A 26,524-nucleotide genomic window follows, 5' to 3' on the forward strand; every position below is an offset into this window, starting at 1 on the left:
TACACAAAATGTGCCATTATTCTATAATTCTAGTTCTCCGCCTTTTTTTTTTTTTTAATAACTGCCTCACTTTTTGGAAAAATAGCCAGTAGCTCTGCTTGGACCTGCTGCTCTATGAAGGGCATGATTTCCTGGTATCTATATGAGGGTGATGCTGCCTAAAATCTGGGTAGTCCGTTCTGCTCAGTCATGTGTCCTGAAACGGCCTGGGTGCTCCGGCCTGGACCCACCACCTGGCTGTGGGGAAACCCCTGGCTCCCATCTGCACTCCCGTGTGCTCTTAGCACAAACCACACCAGCAGAAGCGCCAAAAATGTTGTGGATGTGAGAATCAACCACGAAGCAAACTGGAAGCTTGTGCTAAAAGAAATGGGAAAGAATAGAGGAGGGAAAAAATGAAAAGGTCTTGATACTGGAAAATTCCACCATGGACCCAACAAAATAGCAGCTGGTGGGCAGCTTTCAGAAACATTTTAATAAATTAATAAATTGAGTGTAATCAGGTGTGTGAATTATGGCCGGCTTCGTGACTGCTCAGTTTTTAGAATTTCATGCAAAGAAGTTCACATCTCAGGCCATTATTCAATTCTATCAATGTTTATTCCACCAATATCTCTTAACATGCTAGGCACTGCATAAGGTGTTAGAGATAGGCATAATTAATCAAAACAAATGCTTGCTTTAGAATTTCACTTAATGTGCAATTAAACATAATATTTAGTTTCCTTATAACATTTCAGGAGAATTTAAGAAGTAGAGTTGAATGTTTAGTGAGAAAATACTATGCTAGCTAGAAGGTTTCTCATGAGAATCTGGAAACATCTCTGCTTTAATCTTTTTCAGGAACTTTATCTTTAAAAGAAAAAAAAAAAAAAAAAAAGAGTTACATTCCAAAGCAGTGACATGTGAAAGTCAAGAGACCTATAAGTTCTTGCAGAGTGTCCTCTGCGCTCCTGCCCCGGAGGGCCTGGGACGGTCTGTCCTTTGTAACACTCACCTCAGCTTCTGATAAGATTGCAAGAGCTGCCCTCCAACTGTCTCATGTTTGCCTGCAAGAGATATCCATAGAGGGCGTTTATTATTAAGAATAGCACTTAGCTGATGTAAATACAGAAAATAATAGATTACAATTATTTTCTCTAGTATCATTTCTGGTGATTAAAAAGTAAGAGATCATTTGGAGATGGTAGAAATGTTCCAGAATTAGAGTGTGGAGATGGTTGTAAAACTTTGTAAATTTACTCAAAATCATTACACTGTACGCTGAAAAGATACATTTGATGTTATGGAAATTAAACTCCCCTAAAGCTGTCGTTTAAACACACACACACATTATGAAACCATAATTGTTGGGAATGACTACTTTTATTAAAAGTTGATATTGGATTAGATTTTCTAAATCTTCCATTCATCCTTTGGAAACATTTCATAAAGGAATGAATCGATTCCCCTAAACTTGCCTTGTGATGAAGATTAAATTAATCTTTTAAAAACTGTAATCTACTTATTTCTAGTTATAGAGGCTAATAATTTCCTAATAAGACTCAGTCTGATATAGTACTCTTTTTGTTTCAAGAAAAGAGGTTTTTATGATGTGTTAAGAGCCCAGAAATAAAACTCAGCATGTTCCCAGTTCTGTGAACACAGTGTTTCCGGGCCAAATGCATAGGAAGAGGTCAGTCCTCCCCCAGGAGGGGGCTGGGAAGCAGCATTCTCCTGCCAAAGGAGGTTCCCAGAGGGCTCCACTCTGCCCAACACACAGACCAGAACACCAGGCCTGCCAGCCTGGGAGGCAGTCCAGCTCCTGTGCCGTGTGCTTGGGGGATTTTAGCCATTCCAAAAAACCATTTACATACAGAAACATCACTTCCATAAGACGCACTGAAGGACACAGACAGTGAGAAAATCAGATGGGCTGGTCTTTGGGAGGGCAAATAGCATCTGATGTTAAGCTCTCAACACCAAGCCCCAAGCCTCAAAGGAAGAAGGCAGCCCTGAGGTTGGGGACCTTAGCCAAGGCTAGCCACAGGAAGTGCAGGAGTGTTTGAAATAATGGCTGAAGTTCCGAGGCCACCTGCCTGTGTGCACATTCTGGGGTTCATCGGGGGGACATTTGGCTTTCACTTCTATCAGGCACCTGTGACCCTTCCCCTCCCCATTAAGAAATACTTAAGACACAACGAAAAGGTACAACACAGCCTTGCCTGAAGTCCGAGCACTCAACTAGTAGGACCAGCTGGTCATGGACGAAAGCTGGCACCTGCAGGAGCACCCTTAAGAGAAAACATCCAGGTCCAAGCAAAAAAAGAGACAGCCTGACTGCAGTGTGCTGGCAATGCAAGCAAGAAGAAAAACAGCCACACTGCTCTTCCTGCCCGTCCTGGGGCAAGCACAGACCTGGGAGACAACCAGCGCAGAGCAGTCTGTGGGCCGCGATATACCACAGGGCGCTCCTGTCTCTGGGTCCCCCTGTCCCCCTGCCCCATGTGGCCTTACAGCCATCACTATCACCCTGTCCCCAGGTCCCCCATGCCCTACGTGACCTTATAACCCTCATCTGTCACCCTGTCCCCAGGCTCCCCCACTCTACCTGACCTTACAGCCCTGTCACCCTGCTGCGAGTCCCTCTGCTCTACGTGACCTTCCAGACTTCACCTGTCACCCTGCTCCCAGGCGACCCCCTGCCCCCCGCTGCTCTATGTGACCTTACAGCCCTCACTGTCACCCTGCCCTGGGTCCCTCCGGTCCTCCGTGGCCTTACAGCCCTCGCTGTCACCCTGCCCCTGGTCCCTCCTGCCCTATGTTGCCTTTCAGCCCTCACTGTCACTCTGTCCCTGGTTGTAGCAACAGCGTCCTGAGGCACAGTCACCAAAAAGCCACATCCCTCTTCTCCGAGGCTATCAAGCTACCGCCTGGAGCCCTTCAGTGACTTCCTATGGCGCGGCCTGAAGTCCAGGCCCACGTGGCCTTCGGGGTGCCCCACCCTGTGGGGTCACCCTCCCCCCGCCCGCCTGCAGGTCTTGCCCTTTCACTCCAGCAAACAAATTGTCCCTTATTGCCCTGCCTACCCGGATGAGGCCGGCCCTGCCTGCACGATTACTGTCACCCCCACCCCGTCTCCTCCTGCTCTCCCCCACAGGCAGTTCTACCCCAGGTCCACATCTCAGACCCCAGCTAGGAAACTTCCGCTACAGCCCGGGACGCAAATCCCCCGCGTCCCTGCTGTGGCTCCTGCACGGCCCGGGCGTGCGTGTGGCTCTCTGCTGCCCCCTGCAGCGACGCAGGGCACAGGCGGGGCCTGGGTCAAGGCTGGAGAGGGAACATTGCGCTCTCCTGGCCCCGGGGAGGGGCCCGTCACGGCTGCTCAGTTTGGCCCTGTGACAGCAGCCACAGACAGTAATAAAGGGCAGGGGTGCCCGTTCCCACGAAACTTCATGGGCACTGAAATTTGAATGTGTCACAAAGATTATTCTTTTGATTTTTTTTAACCACCTAAAATTGTAAAACCCGGTCAGGTGTGGTGGCTCACATCTGTAATCCCAGCACTTTGGGAGGCTGAGGCAGGTGGATCACTTGAGGCCAGGAGTTCGAGACCAGCCTGGCCAACATGGTAAAACCTCGTCTCTACTAAAAATACAAAAATTAGCCTAGTCGGGCGTAGGGGCACACGCTTGTAATCGCAGCTACTGGGGAGGCTGAAATGGGAGGATCGCTTGAACTCAAGAGGCAGAGGTTGCAGTGAGCCAAGATTACACCACTGCACTCCAGCCTGGGAGACAGAACGAGACTCCATCTCAAAATAATAATAATAATAATAATAATAATAATGGTGATGTAAAACCCACTCAGCTCACAGGACCTATAAAAGCATGCAGGGGGACCCGCCGGTCCCAGTCTGCCCCCTGCCCTCACTGCCCCAGTTGTGGGCTGTGGCTCTTGGCAGGGCAGGGTTGCTAGAGACATAGAGCCCCAGGCCGGCTCCGGCCTGCAGAGCGCCAAGACCCCAGCAGATGTGAGTACTCAAGGAAGCTGGAGCAGCTTTGCCCTACGTGGCTTTTACCAGCCCACTGTTGACTGTCATTTCACTTCTTCTCTTTGATTCCTCAGTTGTTTCTTCCTAGAAGCTTCCTTAAAGGGCCCTGAATTTTGACTTCTTGTTAACATGTCAACATTTGCGCAAGGAGCTGTGAGATACTCACAGACAGACATCCCTTGAGAGGCAGGTTTTTTTAGATCAAGGGCCCCCACCACCCTGCCCAGTATGGCTGACGAGTGACTTTAGCAAGGATACCCGTCTTTGCCAGGGACAGGAACAGCTGTGGGCCAGGGCCCAGGTCTGAGGCTGCCAGGGCTTGTCTCAGGCACCCGGCTGGTTGGCAGCCGCATCTGCCAGGCACGGCGTAGAGCATTTTGCACACATTTGCTGCTCAGGTAGTTGGCAGGTGTCATCCCAATTTTTTTTTTTTTTTTTGAGACAGAGTCTTGCTCTGTCGCCCAGGCTGGAGTGCAGTGGCGCAATATCAGCTCACTGCAACCTCCGCCTCCTGGGTTCAAGTGAGTCTCTTGCCTCAGCCTCCCAAGTAGCTGGGATTACAGGCACATGCCACCACGCCTGGCTAATTTTTTGTATTTTTAGTAGAGACAGGGTTTCACCATGTTAGCCAGGATGGTCTCGATCTCCTGACCTCGTGATCTGCCTGCCTCGGTGCTGGGATTTCAGGCGCAAGCCACCGTGCCCGGCCCCCAATTTTACAAATGAAAAGCGAGGCTCAGGGATATGGTGTCATGGGTCCAAGTCACAACGTCTACAAGTGACAAAGCTGGATTTTGTACCACAACTTGCCTAAAAAGCCTGCAGAAAGTCAGAAAGGGTACAAAATAACTTAGGGTGGGGACAAGATCAAAACGGGGATAGCCGGGGGCTGTACAGACACGGGGTCACTGCTTTGCTTCTGTTTGAACATTTTCCTGATACAAAGCCAGGGGGAGAACAACCACATGGAAACCAACAACCACGTCCCAGAAAGCTCAGTAACTTTTTTTTTTTTTTTTCCTGTCTGTTGTTTTTGAGACAGGGTTTTACTTCGTCACTCAGGCTGGAGTGCAGTGCTGTGATCATAGCTCACTGTAGCCTCTCACTCTAGGGCTCAGGCGATCCTCCCACCTCAGCCTCCTCCAGGAGGCAGAAGGGACTACTCGAGGCTAGGAGTTTGAGACCAGCCTGGGTCACTCAGTGAGACTATGTCCTACAAATTTGTTTTATTTTGTTTTGTTTGTTTTTGAGACACAGTTTCACTCTTTTTGCCCAGGCTGGAGTACAATAGCACGATGTTGGTTCACTGCAACCTCCGCCTCCCGGGTTCAAGCGATTCTTCCTGCCTCAGCCTCCCAAGTAGCTGAGATTACAGGCATGAGTTACCACGCCTGGCTAATTTTTTCTCTATGAAAAAATTTTAAAATGAGCTGGCCATGGTGGCATGTGCCCGTAGTGATCCTCCCATCCAGCTACTCAGGAGGCTGAAACAGAAGCCAGGATTACAACAAAATATTTATTTATTTTTGAGACAGAGTTTTGCTCTTGCCGCCCAGGCTGGAGTGCAATGGCGCGATCTCAGCTCACCACAACCTCTGCCTCCCAGGTTCAAGCGATTCTCCTGCCTCAGCCTCCCGAGTAGTTGGGATTACAGGCAGGCACCACCACGCCTGGCTAATTTTGTATATCTCAGTAGAGAAGGGGTTTCTCCATGTTTGTCAGGCTGCTCCTGAACTTCTGACCTCAGGTGATCCACCCACCTCGGCCTCCCAAAGTGCTGGGATTGCAGGCGTGAGCCACTGCACCCAGCCTATTTATTTTATTATTCCTTTTTTTGATACAGAATCTCACTCTGTCACACAGGCTGGAGTACACTGGCCCAATCCCAGTTCACTGCAACCTTCGCTGCCCGAATTCAAGCAATTCTCCTACCCCAGGCTCCCGAGTAGCTGGGATAACAGGTGCACGCCACCTTGCCTGGCTTATTTTTATATTTTTCGTAGAGATAGAGTTTCACTATTTGGCCAAGGTGGTCTTGAACTCCTGAACTGAAGTGATCCTCCCACCTCGGCCTCCCAAAGTGCCGCGATTACAAGCGTGAGCTACCACGCCTGGCCCAATTTTTAAAAAATAAATAATAATAATAAAAAAGAACAAGTGAGTCACAACTCTACCCACAGCAGGGCTCAGAGTGTTGTGAGGATTCACACAAACTACAGATTGAGGCAGCGGACAGTCAAGAGCCGCCACGTGTGGCTCAAAAACCAGTCCTGCCCCTGAAGCTGGCATGTCTATGATAAGTCATTATCAATCTATGCATCCATTTCTCAGCCTAGAAATAATAGGGATGATGCAACTTATTTCAGCTACTGATACAAATCCCTATACATGGATGACCATCTCAAACTGGGCTCTGCCATGGTGTCAGTTGAGGACGCTAACCCCCAACCATGCCAGCGCCCTGGGCTGCAATTCCTGCAGCAGATGCGGGCCCTGTTGCTCCAACTCTTCTCTCCCGGGTGACTCGGTTCACGGGGAAAGAGGACACAGGGCAGACTCCCTGGAATGTCGCACAGCGACTCCATCAGCCCGCCAAGTCGTGTTGCTCGTAGCTGGAAGTCGTGTTGCTCGTAGCTAGCTGAGGGTTCTCACGTCCTGAACTGCATCGTCAGTGCGGTTAGGCCTCTGTCAAAGCAGGATCAGCAAATCCCCTCCTCCACTGAAAGGCCCCACAGCCGCCCTGTGTGCGGAAGGTCACGCACACCCACACGGCATGGGTCACACTGCGGTGCTATAGACAGGCAGTCAGGGGAAAGGTGGCCTTCCCCTGGCCACCTCTCTGCTGGTGCCCGTGGAGTGGGAATAACATCCTGTGCAAGAAACTATACCCTGGAGTTCCAAGTGCCACCAAAGCAAAGCACAAGTGGGGCTATCTACACGGAGCCTCCATGGGAACTGGGCAAATGTGCGCCTTCTTCAAGAGGCCGTATGCCCACCCCCAGGAAGTTTGTTGTAATATATGGATCTTGTTAGAACAATACACTTTGCTGTATCTGACAAACAATCATCACAATCAATACACAATAGAAGGGGTATTTGAACAATACCCCCTTATACAAGTGGCTCCCTTGTGCAGTGTCCGACCTGTGCCACCGTAAGTCACAGTCCTGAGGGCTGACCTACACTGAAGTTTGAGTTTTCTCCAAATGCTAGAGAAAGGTGAGCAAAACCAGGGGTTGGAGTGGGTGTTGGACAACTGCATTGTGTTTGAGAACTTTTTTCTTTAATGGGGAGAAAAGGTCCCTGGCGCAATACAATTTTAAACCAATCTGTAGCTCACATATTCAAAATGGAAAATCTCTCTAAAAGTTTCAACTAAAAAAAAATCCCTCAGCTTGTAAAGAATCATGATATCCAGTCACAAATGGTTTTAGAGCAGGAGTCCAGAACTTTATTTTTTTTTTTTTTGAGACAGAGTCTTACTCTGTCACCCTGGCTAGAGTGCAGTGGCACGATCTTGGCTCACTGCAGCCTCTGCCTCCTGTGTTCAAGCAATTCTCCTGCTCAGCCTTCTGTGTAGCTGGATTACAGGTACCCACCACCACGTCCAGCTAATTTTTGTATTTTTAGTAGAGACGGGATTTTACCATGCTGGCCAGACTGGTCTCGAACTCCTGACCTCAAGTGATCTGCCCGCCTCTGCCTTCCAAAGTGATGAGATTACAGACAGTGGTGAGCCACCACGCCCAGCCCAGAGCCATTTTAAGCATATTTTAGTCCTTAGGAAAATTTGAGCTAAGATAGCACTGGCTCCAAGCCACTATCCCAGGACAAAAGAAGACACAGTACAGGACTGTGAATCAGCAACCAGTGCCTTCCAGGGAGCAACGATTACTAACAGAAGATTTACAATCCTGTGGGCATGAAACATCCCCCATCCGGCATCCTTCTGCCACCAGACATTACTCTTCTGCTTAGTGACAGGAGAGAACAATACCTTTTCCCTTTAAAGAAGCTACCCACGGCCTATCAGGCAGACATTTCTGAGCAGTAAGTCTTCCACTGACATACACTCAAGGCCGAGGGTGACTGGTTCAGATTTGGTGAGTACCTGGGGCAAGAAGGTCTAAACTGCTTTTCAGCATCCTTTGGATTTTCTCTAAAAAAAAAAAAAAAAAAAAAGAATATAGGCGCTAGGAGCTCTTTATATATTCTAGATGTTAATCTCTTATCGGATATATGATCTGAAAGTATTTTCTCTCGTTCTGTCGCTTACCTTTTAATTTTGTTAACAGTGTCCTTTGATGCACAAAAGTTTTTCATTTTGATGATGTCCAATTTCTCTATTTTTTATTTTGTTCCCTGTGCCTTTGCTGTCATAGCTAAGAAATCAATACCAGATCCAATGTTGTGAATCTTTCCCCCTATTGATTGACTGATCTGAGACAGGGTCTTTGCTCCATCACCCAGGCTGGAGTGCAGTGGCGCAATCTTGGCTCACTATAGGTTCAAACAATCCTCCCACCTCAGCCTCCCAAGTAGCTGGGACCACAGGTGTGGACCACCATGCTTGGCTAATTTTTTCTTTTTTTTTTTTGTTTCTTTTCTTTCTTTTTTTTTTTTTTTTTTTTTTTTTTTTGTAGAGACAGGGTTTCACTATGTTGCCTAGGCTGGTCTCAAACTCCTGGGGGTCAAGCAATCCACCCACCTAGACCTCCCAAAGTGTTGGGATTATAAGTGTTAGCCACCATGCTCAGCTTCCCCATTTTATTATAAGAAAACAAGAGCTCTTACATTTGGGTCTTTGATGCATTTTGGGTTAATTTTTATATATGTTATGAGGTAAGGGTCTGGCTTACCTGATTTCACTTAGCACTTGCTAAGTGAAGTAAGCCAACTTTTTTCTTTTATATATGGATATCCAGTTTTCCCAATGCCATTTGTTGAAAAGACTATCCTTTCCCTATTGGATGGTCTTAGCACCCTTCTCAAAAATCATTTGACCATATGTGCATGGCTTTATTTCTAGGCTGTCTATTCTATTCCATTGATCTATATGTCTGTCTTTATATCAGTACCACACTGTTTTGGTTACTGTAGCTTTGTAGTAAGTTTTGAGATCTGGAAGCGTGAGTCCTCCAACTTTGCTCTCTTTTTTTTTAAGAAACAAATAAAACAATCCAATTCAAAAATAGGCAAAGGACTTGAATAGACGTTTCTCCAAAGATGATATACAAATGGCCAATAAGCACATGAAAAGATGTTCAACATCACTAATTATTAGGGAAATGCAAATCAACGCCACAACAAGATACCATTTCACACCCATTAGGGTGGCCACTCTTAAGAAAATATAAAATAAGTGTTATAAAAACAAGTGTTGGGCAGGTGCAGTGGCTCGCGCCTGTAATCCCAGCATTTTGGGAGGCTGAGGCAGGCGGGTCATGAGGTCAGGAGATGGAGACCATCCTGGCCAACATGGTGAAACCCCATCTCTACTAAAATACAAAAAAAAATTAGTCAGGCAGGGTGGTACGTGCCTGTAATCCCAGCTACTCGGGAGGCTGAGACAGGGGAATCATTTGAACCCGGGAGGTGGAAATTGCAGGGAGCCGAGATCATACCACTGCACTCCAGCCTGGCAACAGAGTGAGATTCCGTCTCAAAAAAAAAAAAAAAAAAAAAAAAGTATTAATAAAATAAGTGTTAGTGTGGATGTGAAAAAATTGGAACCCTTGTGCATTGCTAGTGGGGAAGTATAATAAAATGGGGCAGCAGATGCTGAAAATTCCACGGCAGTTCCTCAATAAATTAAACATAGAATTACCATTCGATTCAGTAATTCCACTTCTGAGTATAAACACAAAAGAATTTAAAGCAGGAACTCTAATAAATATTTGTACACCAACGTTGCCGGCAGCATTATTCACAATGGTCAAGAGGTGGAAACAACCCGAACGTCCACCAGCGGATGAATGCATAAACAAAGCATGGCATATCCATGGCACAGAATATTATTCATCCACAAAAACGAAAGAAATTCTGATACATGCTCTACAACATGAATGAACCCTGAGGACATTTTGCTAAGTGAAATAAGCCAGACACAAAAGAACAAATACATGATGATTCCACTTATATGTGGTACCTAGAGTAGTCAAATTCATAAAGACAGAATGTAAGAACAGTAGGGGAAGGGGAGGATAGAGAGTTATTGTTTAATGGGTACAAGGTTTCAATACAGCAGGATGAAAAAGCTCTAGAAACAGATGGTGGTGATGTTTGCACAACAATGCAAATATACTTTATGCCAATGAACTTAATGTTTAAAAATGACTAAAATGGCAAATTTTATATTGCGCATATTTTGCCAATTTAAAAAATGAACATGAAGTTCTTAAATTCAAAGTTATTTCCTATTTAAGTATATATGTATCTGCTCTTTTAAAATATTATTCATATGAAGAGGCAATTTAACAGCAGCAAATTACTCCCTAAAAACTACCCTAAGGAGTAATTTTGTCTAAACATATGAGCACATGAATCGTTCATTCAGAAATCCCTTCAGTTCAATTACTTCACCTTGGTTTCCATGCTGTTCACTGAAATAAGAAAAATAATGATGGTCATGAAAACGTTGTCGTATTTTATCAACTGATCATCCAGAGTAGAGGTCAGCAAACTTTTTCTGTAAATTTTTTGGTAGAAAATTTCAGGCTTTGCCAGCCATAAGGTCTCTGTTGCAACTACCTGTTGCAAAAGCAGCCACAGATATGAGAATGAGTGAATACGGCCGTGTTCCAATAAAACTTTATTTACAAAAGCAGGTGATGGGCCAGATTTCGCTTGCAGGCTATTGTTTGCCAACTCCCAAAACAGCAGGGAGTATATTTAGTAAAATGAAATATTGACGAACCTGATTACCAGCCCACCTAATCATGGTTCTTCCTCCATTCGTAAAACAGTGAATGAAAACCCTACGAAGCAAGTAAGTAGTAGGGTAGTCATGACAATTCAGGACCAAGAAGTAGGCTGCCTAAAGTGACCTCATTATCAAGGAGTGACGGACAGGGCTCAGAGGACATCAGGAGACACAGAGACAAAAGAAGCAGTCCTGGAAGGAACGCAGGTGCCCAGAAAGCATCGGGGAACTCCAGTCATCCAGTTAAGATACTTGAGATACAAAAAATGTCTAGGTTAAATTCATGTATTCAAAGTGACTTGGACCTTCTAATCAATTCAATTTTTGAGTTGCTACTATGTGCAAAGCCAAAGGCATCATGAAATCAAAAATGAATAAAATCAGCCAGGTGCAGTGACTCACGCCTGTAATACCAGCACTTTGGGAGGCTGAGGTGGGCAAATCACTTGAGCCCAGGAGTTCAGGACCAGCCTAGGCAATATGGCAAAACCCTGTCTCTACTAAAAATACAAAAACTAGCCGGGCGTGGTGGTGCGCGCCTGTGGTCCCAGTTACTTGGGAGGCTGAGAGGGAGGATTGCTTGATCCTAGGAGGCAGAGGCTGCAGCGAGCCAGTATCACGCTACTGCACTCCAGCCTGGGTAACAGAGTGAAACCTCATGTCAAAAAAAAAAAAAAAAAAGAAAAAAATGAATAAAATCAAGAACCTGTTTCAGGAAGATTATTATATAGAAACACAGGGAGAAAGCAAAACTTTGAAGGGTAAGGTCTTATCACATGAATCATAAAATCTGATAGTCTTGGCTCTACTTAGTTTAAATGGACCCATCTAAAAACATCTCAGGGACATGACAAGCAATCCAATCTTCTGGGAAAACACTTTCAAGGCACACACTCCTTTTAGTGGTGATGTGTTTATCTTTCCTCTTAAGGAGAGTAGTAACCAAATATTCAAGAATAGGATCCACTTTTCTTTTAAAATAAAAGCAGGCCAGGTGCAGTGGCTCATGCCTACAATCTTAGCAATCTGGGAGGCCAAGGCAGGTGGATCACTTGAGCTCAGGAGCTCAAGACCAGCCTGGGCAACATGGCAAAACCCTGTCTCTAAAAAAAAAAGAAGAAAGAAAGAAAGGCTGGATGCAGTGGCACACCCGCAATCCCAGCACTTTTGAAGGCTGATGCATAGGTGGATCATTTGAGGTCAGGAGTTTGAGACCAGCTTGGCCAACATGGTGAAACCCCGTCTCTACTAAAAATGCAAAAATCAGCTGTGTGTGGTGGCATGCACCTGTAATCTCCATTACTCGGGAGGCTGAGGTAGGAGAATCTCTTGAAGGGAGGCAGAGGTTGCAGTGAGCTGAGATCGCACCACTGCACTCCAGCCTGGGTGACAGAGTGAGACTCCATCTCAGCAGAACAAAACAAAACAAAACAAAATAAATTAGCCGGGCGTGGTGGTGCATGCCTGTGGCCCCAGCTACTTGGGGGGCTGAGGTGGGAGAATTGCTTGAGCCCAGGAACTTGAGGCTGCAGTGAGCCAAGATCCCACCATTGTGCTCCAGGTTAGGTGACAAAATGAGACGCCGTCTCAAAAAAAAAAAAAAAAGTAAAATGAAATGAAACAAAAGTCTATACAAATTTTTTCAAATTTTTATCTGGGAAATAAACATGACTTCATAAAGACATCCTCTTAGGAGTATATGCACACATAAACTAGGGACTCCATTTGTAATTCAAAGAAAGCTTTACAGAATCATCCTTGTGGAATCCATTTGATGAATTGCAGGGGTGAGGGGTGTTTACTGAGCAAAACAGCAGAGAGGAAAGGCAGGCAGGGCACTGGGAGAGAGTCAGCTATGTATTGACTGGCACCTGCTGCTTCTTCTTTCTTTCTTTTTTTTTTTTGAGATGGAGTCTCGCACTGTCACCCAGGCTGGAGTGCAGTGGTGCAATCTCGGCTCACTGCAGCCTCCACCTCCTGGGTTCATGCCATTATCCTGCCTCAGCCTCCCGAGTAGGTGGGACTATAGGTGACTGCCACCACGCCTGGCTAATTTTTTGTATTTTTAGTAGAGACGGGGGTTTCACCATGTTAGCCAGGATGGTCTTGATCTCCTGACCTTGTGATCCGCCCGCCTCAGCCTCCCAAAGTGCTGGGATTACAGGCCTGAGCCACCGCACCCGGCCTGGCACCTGCTTCTTTTAACTCATGAGCCTGAGTGTTTCAAGCCCACACAGCCAATCTGATGCTGTCCTCACAACCTTGTGATGGGATGGATTGTATCTAAACTGCCCATGCAGAAGAATACAACTCGGAAAAGTCACTTGAAGAACTCAAACACGTTTACTGCTGGGAGGGAGGGATAAAGGTCATTTTCCTTTATAATTATAAGATACAATAATTAACCTGGTTATGTGATGAATCATTGAGAGAATTATCAGAGGCTATGTTAAGCCTTAGTTTTTCTAAATTATTTTATTTCCCTAATTATTAGAAATACAGTGAAAGTCTGAGTAGATTGCTTGTCTATTACATTTAACCATTTCTTAACTTTAAAAAGTTTAATATTGGCCGTGTGCAGTGGCTCACACCTGAAATCCTAGCACTTTGAGAGGCCGAGGCGGGCAGATCACGAGGTGAGGAGATCGAGACCATCCTGGCTAACACGGTGAAACCCCGTCTCTATTGAAAATACAAAAAATTAGCCGGGCGAGATGGCGGGCGCCTGTAGTCCCAGCTACTCGGGAGGCTGAGGCAGGAGAATGGCGTGAACCCGGGAGGCGGAGCTTGCAGTGAGCCGAGATGGCGCCGTGCACTCCAGTCTGGGGACAGAGCGAGACTCTGTCTCAAAACAAAAAAATGTTTAATATTAATATTGTCATCTTTCTGCTTTTAAGCTTGTATATCAAGGAACAGAATGTCATGGTTGTTTGAAAAAAAAAAAAAAAAGGTAAAAGATGTGCATTTACAGGGAGGAGCCAGAAGAGGGCATCATCTCTATATGGTTAGCAGATGCCAAAAGAGGCGAGATTAATTTTCAGCTTATTTTCTAGTTATTAGTGATCTAAAAAAGTTCTGTCATAATTGTTTACTACCTACAGTACCTACCTAAGTCCATTTTGTTATTCTACCTAAAGTACATTAAAAAAATTACTTGGGGAACTGTTAAACAGTCACTCTTTTTTTTTTCTTTTGAGATGGAGTCTCTGTAGAATAGGCTGGGGTGCAGTGGCTGCAACCTCTGCCTCCCAGGTTCAAGGGATTCTCCTGCTTCAACCCCCAGAGTAGCTGGGATTACAAGCGTGCGTCACCATGCCCGGCTAATTTTTGTATTTTTATTAGAGACAGGGTTTCACCATGTTGACCAGACTGGTCTCAAACTCCTGGCCTCAAGCAATCCTCCCACCTCACCCTCCCAGAGTGCTGGGATTACAGGCATGAGCTACCGTCCTCATCCAGACATTCACTCTTGAACCCCATCTGGCCCCACCAAATCAGAACCTCTGTGTGTGAGGCCAGGAATGTTGAATTTAAATCAGCTTGCAGCTGATCCTGGAGCGTGGGTCCAGAAGTCACATTAAAAACCCTCTGCACTGGCCGGGCGCGGTGGCTCAAGCCTGTAATCCCAGCACTTTGGGAGGCCGAGACGGGTGGATCACGAGGTCAGGAGATCGAGACCATCCTGGCTAACACGGTGAAACCCCGTCTCTACTAAAAAAATACAAAAAAATTAGCCGGGCGAGATGGCGGGCGCCTGTAGTCCCAGCTACTCGGGAGGCTGAGGCAGGACAATGGCGTGAACCTGGGAGGCGGAGCTTGCAGTGAGCTGAGATCGCGCCACTGCACTCCAGCCTGGGTGACAAAGCGAGACTCCATCTCAAAAAAAAAAAAAAAAAAAAAAAAAACCCTCTGCACAGATTGCTAAATGCCCATGGATGGAGGCACAGAAGGCGAGGATGCTAGGTTGTCTTGGGGAGCTTCCATAAGGCAAGAGATCCTATGAAGGTCTGGGTGCTTTCCTAATTCGAATGCACTACAGATGAGCCACCACTGTGGCATCAAAGACATTATTTTAAGACCACAACACTAAATATCAAGTTATGAAGTTTTAGGGGAAAAGCCAGCCTATAATCAGAAAAATTTTTAAATAAATCCAAATATTTAAAATTTTTAGTGCTATCTCCCTACAAAATGAAGATTTGAGGCTCATTTTTTTGTTTTTAAACTGTTTTAATAGCTGAAAAAATAGCACAACACACGTTGCCACAATTAATCTATTATTCTTCACTGGATTCTTACTTCTAGCTTGTCTGTCTACTTCCAAGGAAATGTGGGGGGCATTTTATCTTAAATTGCACATATCAAAGTCATCAAAAGAGAAATAAGTAAAAGCTAATAAAAAGGAAACTGAGTGCAGAGGGTGTAATGATTCCTGGAATTACTGCAACTGAATGTTACATTTAGCTTTAGGTTTTCCGGTGCCAACAAGGGAAGGAAGTCTACATTTGTAAGGTGCCTACTCAGTGCTGGGCACTGACAATGGACACTACTCCTTCTAACAGCACTTTTTATGGCCAAATGAGCAGATCCGTGCTCAATTTATTTATTCACTTACTCCTTTACTCATAGCTCCTGCTCTCAAACATTCAAAATCCGGCTAGGGCCAAATCGCCAAGAGGTGCAGGTGAAGGGGACGACGGCACTGTGTGTCCTCTATGAGACAGCACCCCCTGGAGCACAGGGCTGGGCACAAGGAGAGTGGTGCCCCACGCTGTGCCAATCGATGGCCCTGGGTTACAACACAATGGGAAGGGGAATGGTTATGTAACAAATGATACTGGGAACATAAAGGATTGGGAGAAAAAAATTAGATAGGGCCTCCTGATGATTGTAAAGAGTTAACATGGTGGCTTAAGCCTATAATCCCAGCACTTTGGGAGGCCAAGACGGGCAAAATCACTTGAGGCCAGGAGTTCGAGACCAGGCTGGCCAACATAATGAAACCCCGTCTCTACTAAAAATACAAAAATCAGCCGAGCATAGTGACATGTGCCTATAATCCCTGCTACTCAGGAGGTTGAGGCAGGAGAATTGCTTGAACCCAGGCGGTGGAGGAGTGAGCCAAGATTGCGCCATGGTACTCCAGCCTGGGTGACAGAGCAAGACTCTGTCTCAAGGAGGGGAAAAAAGTTAAGTAAAAATTAGAAGAAAATTAATGTGAGTATTTAACCCATCATAGGATAAGGAAAAAGTCTTGAAGCATAAAAGCAAAAGAAGAAATTACACAGAAAAAGGAGATTTGCCTACCAGCAAACAAAAAATCTTCTGTGATGAAGTTATGAACAAGGCCATGTACTATACTAGGAAGATACATATGCAACTAACATGACTGAAAAAGACTAATCACCTTCACATACCAAGAACATCTACAGAAGGCTGAAAAGTGGAAGATATTCAGTCTTATTCGTGATTAGATGAATTCAAATCAAAATGATGAGAAAACCATTTTGCATGACCAATGTTGTTTTGCCAAACTGACAAAGTTGTTTGTTGGTTTGCTTGTTGGTTTACTTTTAAGGATAATTCCACACCCTTTCTAAAGGAGGCAACGTTCCTAACCTTCATCTTGTTCTCTTTCTAGAAATATTCAGAGATGTGCCAAAGAGATATCTACAAGGATGTTTTTTGCATTATTCTCATTTTAATAACATTATAAACTTTCGAAAATGCAACAGAAAACTGGAAATCCCCTAACTATCCAACAATAGTTATTTGGTTAAACAAATGATGACACATTCCTATGATGGGGTGAGATGCACTCATCAGAAATCATATAGCCAGCAATATTTACGGATACTGAAAATGTTCCTTATAAATTATTACATGAAGAAACATTAGGATAAAACTGTACATACAATTTGATTTCAATTATGTAAATAGCTTGACTCATGTGAAATTGCCTCTACTCAATAATTTTTTGCCTAAAAATACCAATTTCTTATGGTTCAACCTAAATACTTTTAAGAAGTCTATGTATATGTGTGTATACACACACATATATTCACACATACAGATATGCACCCATGAGCATACATACACTCACAAAAGAAATGATATACACTAAAATGTCAACAATTGTTCTCTGGTTGAAGCTGCTGTATTTTTTTCACATTGCTCTTTATGATTTTCTTCATTTTCTAGGTTTTAATCTTTTAATTTGATTTTATTTTTTTAGAGACAGGGTCTCACTATGTTGCCCAGGCTGGTCTCGAACTCCCGGGCTCAAGCGATCCTTCTGCCTTGGCCTCCTAAAGTGTTGGGATTATAGGCATGAGCCACTGTGCCTGGCGTCTAGTTTTTTACATGAATGTAATTTGAAATCATGCTTCAAAGGTCAGAACATAATGGGGGCAGAGTGTGGGAAGAAGGAAATTTGTGTACCCTGCCAGTGTGTTGTAAATAAGCACACAGTCCCAGAGGGTAATTTGGCAAAACATCAAAAGCCTTTCAAGTATTCATACACTTGACCAACCATTCTTCTTCTAAGAATTTATCCCCCCAAAATAAACAGACATGTCAAGATACCTGTACAACATGTTCATCACATAGTTATCTATAACATGAAAAATCAATTACAGTGATAGACCCACAGACATTCAGGAACAGGTCAAATAAACTATGGTGCATATATTTGGTGTATTTTATGGAGTCATCAATACATTTTGGAAGAAGTCTTAATAACACAGGAAAATGTTTATGCCAAGTTGAATTGTAAAAGCAAGATAAAACTACACAGTCTGATCACAATACATTTGAAATTGGATAAGTCTATCTTTGCACACACATATGCACAGGCTCACCTAGAAAGAAGGCTGTGAGTTTGCACGTGTATACACGTGCACATAATTTACAGTACTCTGGGATTGTGGTAGTATTTCCATTGCGTCTAAATACTGTTCTGTGTTTCCCAAATGTTTGCAATGTTTGCATTACTTCTGTAATCAGAAAGTAAGTAACTTCCTTTCAAAGAGAAAAGGAAGCTCCCTCTCTTCACAGAATAGAAGATGGAACGAGGGGAAAGCAGATGGGGGTCAGTGGGAACCAGTTAGGAGCTGCTACATTGGAAATGAGAATGAAGGGCAGAGGAAGATTTCAGAGACTAGGGAGGCAGAAATGTCAGGATTTGCTGACTGACCAGATGTAGCGGCAGAATGAGGAACAAAGGAGTCAAGTATGATTCTCAGCTCTGTGGATTTGGAGACAGAGTGAGAGGTGTCGCCATTCTCCCAAGATAAGGAACACAGGATTTGGTAGCCTTCTCCAAGATGGTCTCAGTGATTCTTGCCTCCTGATATTCAGACCCTTTGTCCCCTCTGACTAGGGCTGACCTGTGAGACCCATAGGACATAGCAGAAAAGACAGGGTGTGGCTTCCGAAGCTAGGCCATAAAAGGTATTGTGGGGCTCTGCTTTTCTCTCTCTTGGATCACTTGCCCTGGGGGAAGCCAGCCACCATGTCATGAGGACACTCAAGCAGCCCTATGGAGACATCCCCATGGTGAGGGACCAAGTCCTCCTCCCAACACTGGCAGTCACTGGCCAGGTATGAGGGTAAGCCCCAAGAGTGCAGATCCTCCAGACCCAGGCAAGCCTTCCACTGAAGACAGAAACTGTAAAAGAATGTTACTTGCTTTGTGTCACTAGGTTTGAGGGGAATTTGCTATACAGCAGTAGATAACCAGTGCGTGGAAAGAGGCACAGACCGCAGCTGTCTGTACGCTTTTGTGGTTTAAACCACCATCTAGTTTTTCTAACTTCCGCCCAGGAAACAGAGGGCTGGAAAGAGTATTGCCCACACCATGACAACAAAAACACTAGAGAACATGCAAAACCACACTTTTTCCGGAACACATCAGAGAACTGAGCTTGCAGCTGCCTCCCTATTAGGGTCCAATGGGGACTTCCAGAGGGAGACCAGGGCCAGGAGGAGGGAGAAGGGGCTCATGCCTTCCTTCTGACCTGTGTCTGGCCAGCATCAGCTCAGCAGGGTCAGAGGGTGTCGGCCTCCTGCAACTGCTAGCTCTGTTCTCTCACTATTCCCTTTTTGCCTCCAATTTCTGTGTAACCAATCCCTAAAGTAAATTCTTATTCAAATAACCAGACAGCTTCTATTTTCCTAAGTGGATCTTAACTGCTACAGCACACAAATCCAATTCAACTCGTCAACGACTGCACCTGGTTCTCTTTTAGGGGCACAAACAGGAGCGTGGTGGAATTCCTGCCTGTCCACCTAAACCTCTAGCACCTGATCCTTGGTTACCTTTCCTGACTCGCCCGGGGCAAACTCCACCCAACCTGGTCTGGCTCATAGCACTACTTGTGTGCTCCCAACCTGGCATTTTCCCCCATAGTTCCATGCCTCTTACCCCAGCTGTACTGAAACAGGACAATAGGAAGATGAGTCACCTTGGCATGTGAGGAAGTGTTGAAGAGAAGGAGGGAAAGTTGGAGTTTTTCTGGTGTTTATTTTATGCATTGGTAGAAATGACATCAGCAAAAAAGAATGATTTATGCTTAGGTTGATTTTCCTAACCCTGGTTTGTTTGTCATTACTGATGTTTTTATTCTTATATAAAGTTACAAGGCAAGAAAGAAAACCTAAGACACCAGTCTCACCTCTTTCCTAATTCCCTTTTTATCTTAAGTCACCGTGATAACATCTCCCATTCACTCAGGAGAGACGAAGTGCTGAAAAGATGACAAGATGGTAACGCATGTGCACACACACACACATTCATGCACACATGAAAACTTAACCTGAAATAATGATGCTAAAACTTCCAACGACGTAGAAAATATTTTCAGGAAGGAGATGTCTGCACTGAGTTGGCATCAAGAAATGACAGAAACTTCACCTCCTACAGTACTACTGTTTATAAGCTAGGAATTGATGTGGAAGAGGGTAGACTCTACCTTCTGAAGAAGGCTCCAGACCACCAGCAAAAAGGTTTTGTTTGTTTGTCTTTTTGAGATGGAGTTTCACTCTTGTTGCCCAGGCTGGAGTGCAATGGCGCAATCTTGGCTCACCACAACTCCGCCTCCCAGGTTTAAGCAATTTTCCTGCCTCAGCCTCCCGAGTAGCTGGGATTACAGGCAGGTGCTACCATGACCGGCTAATTTTGTATTTTTAGTAGAGACAGGGTTTCTTCATGTTGGTCAGGCTGATCTCAAACTCCCAACCTCAGGTGATCTGCCCACCTCGGCCTCCCAAAGTGCTAGGATTACAGGTGTGAGCCACCGCACCTGGTCAAAAAAGTATTTTAAAGAAACACAAAAGTGGCCGGGTGAAGGGCTCACACCTGTAACCCAGCACTTTGGGAGGCCCAGGTGGGCAGATCACTTGAGGTCAGGAGTTCAAGACCAGTCAACAAGGTGAAACGCCATCTCTACTAAAAAATACAAAAATTAGCCAGACATGGTGGTATGTGCCTATAATCCCAGCTACTCAGAAGGCTAAGGCAGGAGAATCCCTTGAACCCAGGAGGGGAAGGTTGCAGTCAACCAAGATCGTGCCACTGCACTCCAGCCTGGACGACAGAACGAGACTCTGTCTCAAAACAAACAAACAAACAAACAAACAAAAAACGAAAGAAAGAAACATAAAAAAGCAATAAAAACAGAGAAAGGTCCTGTGCTGCAGCTGCTTTGCCAAGGCCACACATTCCACATGGGATGATGGCACCCCTAAGGGGACAAAGATTAGTAGCAAATCTTAGCTATTTCAACCATCTGTGACTCTCCAAAAGGCCTCAGTACATAGATACATGATATCTGTGATATCAAAATGTTATGGTAGCAATTTTGAAAAAGTGTCTAAAAAGGCTATGTGGGGTAGGGGAGAGGGTGGCGGTAAGAAGGCACTGAGAAACACTGGCTCAGAGGAAACAGACATCCCTGCTTCATTCTATTGCCTGACATGACCCTTAGTATTATTTTTTTCCTCTAGGTTTCTAATAAACTTGGCAGAAGCAGCATTTTTTTTTCTTAACAAGAGCCAGGAATTATAAGCCATGGGATAATTTAGTACCAACCAAATCTATACCTGGGCAAACCCACCCTTTATAAAAGCTGAATATCAACCCAAATGAACGGCTTCCGTTACTGCCAACACATTTTTGGGTGAGGTTCTACCTGCAAATTGCCACTTTCTCTAGAAAAGAGCCACCACTGCCCTCTAAGTCAGGCTATGAGTCTAGGTCCCCATCATCACATCACAGAGGAGGGGTGCTGCCCATGTTCCTGATACGGTCAGATGTGGTTCCCACAGCATCTGCCTGCACTCCACTGTGACGGTGCCTGTATGCACCTTTGTCCTGATGCCCCATCACAGCACAAATCGTCCTCTCCACAGGTCCAGGTCCTAGATACCAATTACACTGGCACACCTTACATTGCAAATACTTTTGAAAAAGAAAATAAACTTTTAATCTAAGAAACACAAGCCCCCTTTAAAGTATCAGGCCTAGAGAGACACTGAAATGAGACTGCAATCACGTCCCCCAGCTTGGGCTAATCATTTCAAAGCCACTTGCTCTATGGACTCTAGATTGATTTGTCACCACCAATAGCCATAAATTATCCTAACAATGCCACACACTGGACACCATCACCCACACCCTGTAGCTCAGCAATAGACAGCCAAGCATGAATCTATGGTATTTCTGTAAACCCACGAGAATTCCTGAGAACTGACTTTTGTAATCGCCCCTCTCCTGATTCATCCTTCTCTCCTTTGTTCTCCAGAGCCCTGGGAAGTGTTTCCTGGGCTGCAGACCTCAGCCTTGGCCCAAATAAACTCTCCACCTATATTAGTTTTGCCTCAGTTTCCTTCTTTAGGTCAACATCTCATTATAAGACATTCATAGTACACAGACGAAATGCAGGCTTCCACCCATATCATCACAACATGTGCTCACTCCACAACCATCAACCTCTGCTCAGTTCAAATGCTATTCACTTACTGTGGTCTTCACTGATTCAATCATCTTACTCAAGTATTATAAACAAGGTATTGTGCTTTGCTGCAATACAGGCTAACAAGATTTTAAAATGACAGTTACTGCTTGTAGAGAGAAACAGAAGTGCACAAACAATGCTACAGTATAAGGAACTTTGCAACAATTACATAAGAGAATTACAAACCCGGCACTGATGGTGTTTCAGAGGAGGGGACATCACGCCCAGAAGCAGGAAGCCAGGGAAACCTCGTGGTACACGAGCCTTAAAGAATGGAGCCAACCTGGCTGGGCGCAGTGGCTTACGTCTGTAATCCCAGCACGTTGGGAGGCTGAGGCGGGTGGATCATGAGGTCAGGAGTTCGAGACCATCCTGGCCAACATGGTGAAACCCCATCTCTACTAAAAATAGAAAAATTAGCCTGTCATGGTGGCACATGCCTGTAATCCCAGGTACTCAGGAGGCTGAGGCAGGAGAATCGCTTGAACCTAGGAGGCAGAGGTTGCAGTGAGCTGAGGAGATTTTGTCACTGCACTCCAGCCTGGAGACAGAGCGAGACTTCATCTCAAAAAAAAAGAATGGGGCCACCACTCCTCAGAGGTGGAAATGGGCGGAGGGAAGAGTAGCAAGCAGAGGGAATGAGCGGCGTGAATTACGGTGACAGCATCAGCAAATGGAACGGCAAGACATAGTGGCCAGCAGACTAAACCCATCGTGTTGCTTATATTCTAAAGTCTTAATGTCAAATATTTTAAAACTAGGAATAGATCATTTTACTTTAATAAAAAAGTAAAGAGCATTTACCTCCAGTTGGAAATTTCTTGGCTCGTTCCTCATAGAACCATTCTCCAGTTTTTATTTTGACATTCCTGAAAAAATGAGCAGAAAGGAAGCTTCAGAAAGAGAAGATATGATTGGTGCTATATTAACCCCTTGTAAGGGTTACGTAAGGTCACAGAATATTAGTCTTGCGATGGACCTCAGCAATCAATTTCCTGGCTTAAACCCCTAACTTTACAGATTCCCCATAGAGGCGAAGTCATTTTAGTATCAGTAGCAAAGCCGCGCAACTCCCACCCTCATGTGTTTTATCTTGCATGTCATATGTACGTTCAGTTTATAATATGTGAATACGTTAAGCATATTAACATATACTTGTGCCCGGCACAAATCCAGTACTTAATGTTTTGTGAACAAATACACAAAGAGAAACAAAATTATTGTCATCAAAATGACCAATGTATCGGCCAGGCATGGTGGCTCACACCTGTAATCCCAATTCTTTGGGAGGCTGAGGTGGGTGGATCACTTAAGGTCATGAAGTTGAGACCAGCCTGGCCAACATGGCAAAACCCTGTCTCTACTAAAAATACAAAATTAGCTGGGCATGGTGGCACATGCCTGTAATCCCAGCTACTTGGGAGGCTGAGGCAGGAGAATTTCACTTGAACCTGGGAGGCAGAGGTTGCGGTGAGCCGAGATCACGCCATTGTACTCCAGCCTGGGCAACAGGGCAAGCCTCCATCTCAACAACAACAACACAAATGACCGATGTATCATGTCAATGGTGGGAAGCTCTGGCATGAATGATGGGCTACAGGAAAACTCGATGCTATGCATTGGCCTTCGAGGGAGATCAGCTGTAGGTTAAACTAACGTTAGTTTGTATTTACAACATGTACCAAGAGCCCACAGAGCAGGGTCACCTGAGAAGATTCTTGGGAGGACCTGAAGTATGGAATATGGGATCAATGTGTGTTGATGGAGATTTGGGGACTTAAATCTGAGTGGACCACTTGGTTGTTTGTTTGTTTGTTTGTTTGCTTCTGGTCACCCAGGCTGGTGTGCAGTGGTGTGATCTCAAGTCACTGCAACCTCCACCTTGTGGGTTCAAGTGATTCTCCTGCCTCAGCCTCCAGAGTAGCTGGGACCCGCCACCACACCCGGTTAATTTTTGTATTTTTAGTAGAGATGGGTTTTTGCCATGTTGGCCAAGCTGGTCTCGAACTCCTGACCTCAGGTGATCCGCCTGAGCAGACCACCTGTGAATCAGGCGAAAGGAGCTCTGCTTGGCCCGCTGGTCTGACAACAGCTCCCTATGGCAGGACTTTAACTCTACCATCTTAGTCACACAGAAGGCACTCGAGATGCTAACCGCTCGAAACTGACATCCTAACATGGGTTTTCCTCTTGGTTTTCTGGGGAATCCATACTCAACCTCAATCTCAATCTCAGAAAGGCAGAATTGTTAATATCCTTTTAGGATATAAAAAGGCAAACATGTAAATATTATAAGATATTCACATCCTTAAAATAATCTGCCACAAAACTGGCCAATTCCTTTGTTATGTGAATTTAAGAAAAAAATTAAAACTTCAACTCATGACTAATGCTCATCTATAAATCACAGTACTGACTGAAATAAATTCTCTATTAGGTTCTTTTAGGCTATATATGAACTCCAGTGAATTTTTTAAAAAATTAACACTTGCCAATGTAAGGAAAATCACAAATATATGCCAATCTACACATTTTTCAAAATATTCTGTCTTTCTCTATGAAGTGCTAGTAATTGTCAGAAGACATCAACCAACTTTCTCTCCTTCATCTGGTTAGACACTACTATTTTATGATTAGTACATAAATGATTACTACCAATACTTAGTGACTAGAACAAGGAAAATATAGAGAGAGCATTTAAGAATTTCATAACAATTTTTTTTGAGACAGGGTCTGGCTCTGTTGTTGAGGCTGGAGTGCAGCAGCATGATCTCGGCTCATTGCAATCTCCGCCTCCCGGGCTCAAGCAATCCTCCCACCTCAGCCTCCTGAGTAGCTGAGACTAAAGGCACGTGCTACCGCATCTGGCTGATTTTTTTTTTTTTTTTTTTTTTTTTTTTTTTTTTTGTAGAGACAGGGTTTTGCTGTGTTGCCCAGGCTGTTCTCAAATTCCTGAGCTCAAGTGATCCACCTGCCTTGGCCTCCCAAAGTGCTGGGATTACAGGCACGGGCCACCGTGTCTGGCCTATTAACAGAATTTTGATAATCAGTCACTACCATTCAGAACCGAAAATATATAAAATGTACAACTGAGATATGTCTCTAGACAGACAGGGAAGGGTTTACATCCATAGTCAGAAACTCAATTATCTAATCCCCTAAATCAACACAAAACACCTTAAGGCAATCTCAGCCTCTAGGCAGAAATTTTCCCCTGGAGGACTTGTGGGAAGCAGAACATCAAAAAATCAGGGCTAGTCTAGAGGGAGGTGTGGGTGGCAAATTCCCATGCCTTTGAAGGACCTCTCCATATTCAATTTCTGAAGATGCCTCTTCAGTCCTGGCAAACAGGACAAGGTCTAACCCTTAGAGGAGGGGACAGGAAAGCAAATCCAAAGGGCAGGAATTACAAGGTCCCCACCTGATAAACGCACCTTACTTGCAGAATTGCTTTTCTGTTGAGTGACCCATTTCAGTTCATCTACTCTCTCACATGCTCCAGCCCATTACCATTGGGCCCAAAATATCCATATCTGAGATGCTATAGTCGACTGAGCTGATCAGCCAGGGGGACAACGTCGGTAAGTAAACACACACACAGACACACAATCGCAGAAAATGAAAAACAGCCAAGGAGAAGGAAGAGCGAAAGGTGAAAGCACCTAAGTGAATGAACATTGCAAATCACTGAAAGGACTCCAGCCCTGGTTTCAGAACTTAAACAAGAAGCAGATAAATTAAAATCCTAGTCACCCAGCATGAATCATCTAATATAACCATCTAATCTCATTTAATCCCAACTGATTACTTGCACAGTTTAAGCAGGAGCTAATTTGGCATACAGAGATTTGGGCACAAACTTGAGGATCTCTTGGGCCTATCTGTGATTAAAGAACAGAAGGATAAAATTACTGTGGTATTTTTATCCCTAAACCATATGACAACCAGCACTTTTTGCATTTGAGGCTGTTTCCTTTGAATACTAGGTTTGGCCCAGGTCTCCATTACCCTTTCTTGCAAAATCAGCGGCTTCATAAGCAATTATTCCACAATATCTTTTGTAAGGACTCACTGTCTACACTAATCCCAAGATTTTTGTTTGTTTGTTTGTTTTTTGCATTGAGACAGGGTCTCATTCTATGGCTCAGGCTGGAGTGCAGTGGCATAATCTCAGCTCACTACAGCTTCAACCTCCCGGGTTCAAGTGGTCCTCCCTCCTCAACCTCCCAAGCAGCTAGGATTACAGGCATGCGCCACCACGCCTGGCTAAGTTTTATACTTTTTGTAGAGACAGGGTTTCACTATGTTGGCCAGACTGGTCTTGAACTCCTGGCCTCAAGTGATCTGCCTGCCTTGGCCTCCCAAAGTGCTGGGATTACAGGTGTGAGGCACCCCGCCTGGCCTAATCCCAAGTTTACAAAGGAGGACCACTCATTGTCCTCAGAGTCTATGATAGAGGTGGTAGATCCTGTAGTCTCTGTCCATGTTAGGGGCCAACACAGGGTAATGTGATTAGTAACCAAAGAAAGTATCTAGCACTTCTTCCCAGATGAT

General features: G+C 44.8%; 1 protein-coding gene across 11 annotated transcripts in view; it reads right to left on the bottom strand.

The window, feature by feature from the left end:
- The window catches only part of SYTL3 (synaptotagmin like 3), a 141,530-nt gene that overhangs the window by 84,660 nt on the left and 30,346 nt on the right, over nucleotides 1-26,524 (bottom strand). For 9 of the 11 annotated variants that reach the window (XM_033234916.1, XM_033234911.1, XM_033234915.1 and 6 more), the window contains 2 exons: nucleotides 22,775-22,839; nucleotides 998-1,049 (listed from right to left, as the gene is read on the bottom strand). In XM_033234916.1, the coding sequence (XP_033090807.1) occupies nucleotides 998-1,049; nucleotides 22,775-22,839 (117 nt within the window). Of the gene's footprint in view, nucleotides 1-997; nucleotides 1,056-19,771; nucleotides 20,028-22,774; nucleotides 22,840-26,524 lie in introns of those variants that run through there. The other 2 variants (XM_033234919.1, XM_033234920.1) reach the window with 2 other exon arrangements.

The sequence above is a fragment of the Trachypithecus francoisi genome, unplaced genomic scaffold, assembly GCF_009764315.1.
Source record: "Trachypithecus francoisi isolate TF-2019V2 unplaced genomic scaffold, Tfra_2.0 Lachesis_group15, whole genome shotgun sequence".
NCBI lineage: Eukaryota > Metazoa > Chordata > Mammalia > Primates > Cercopithecidae > Trachypithecus > Trachypithecus francoisi.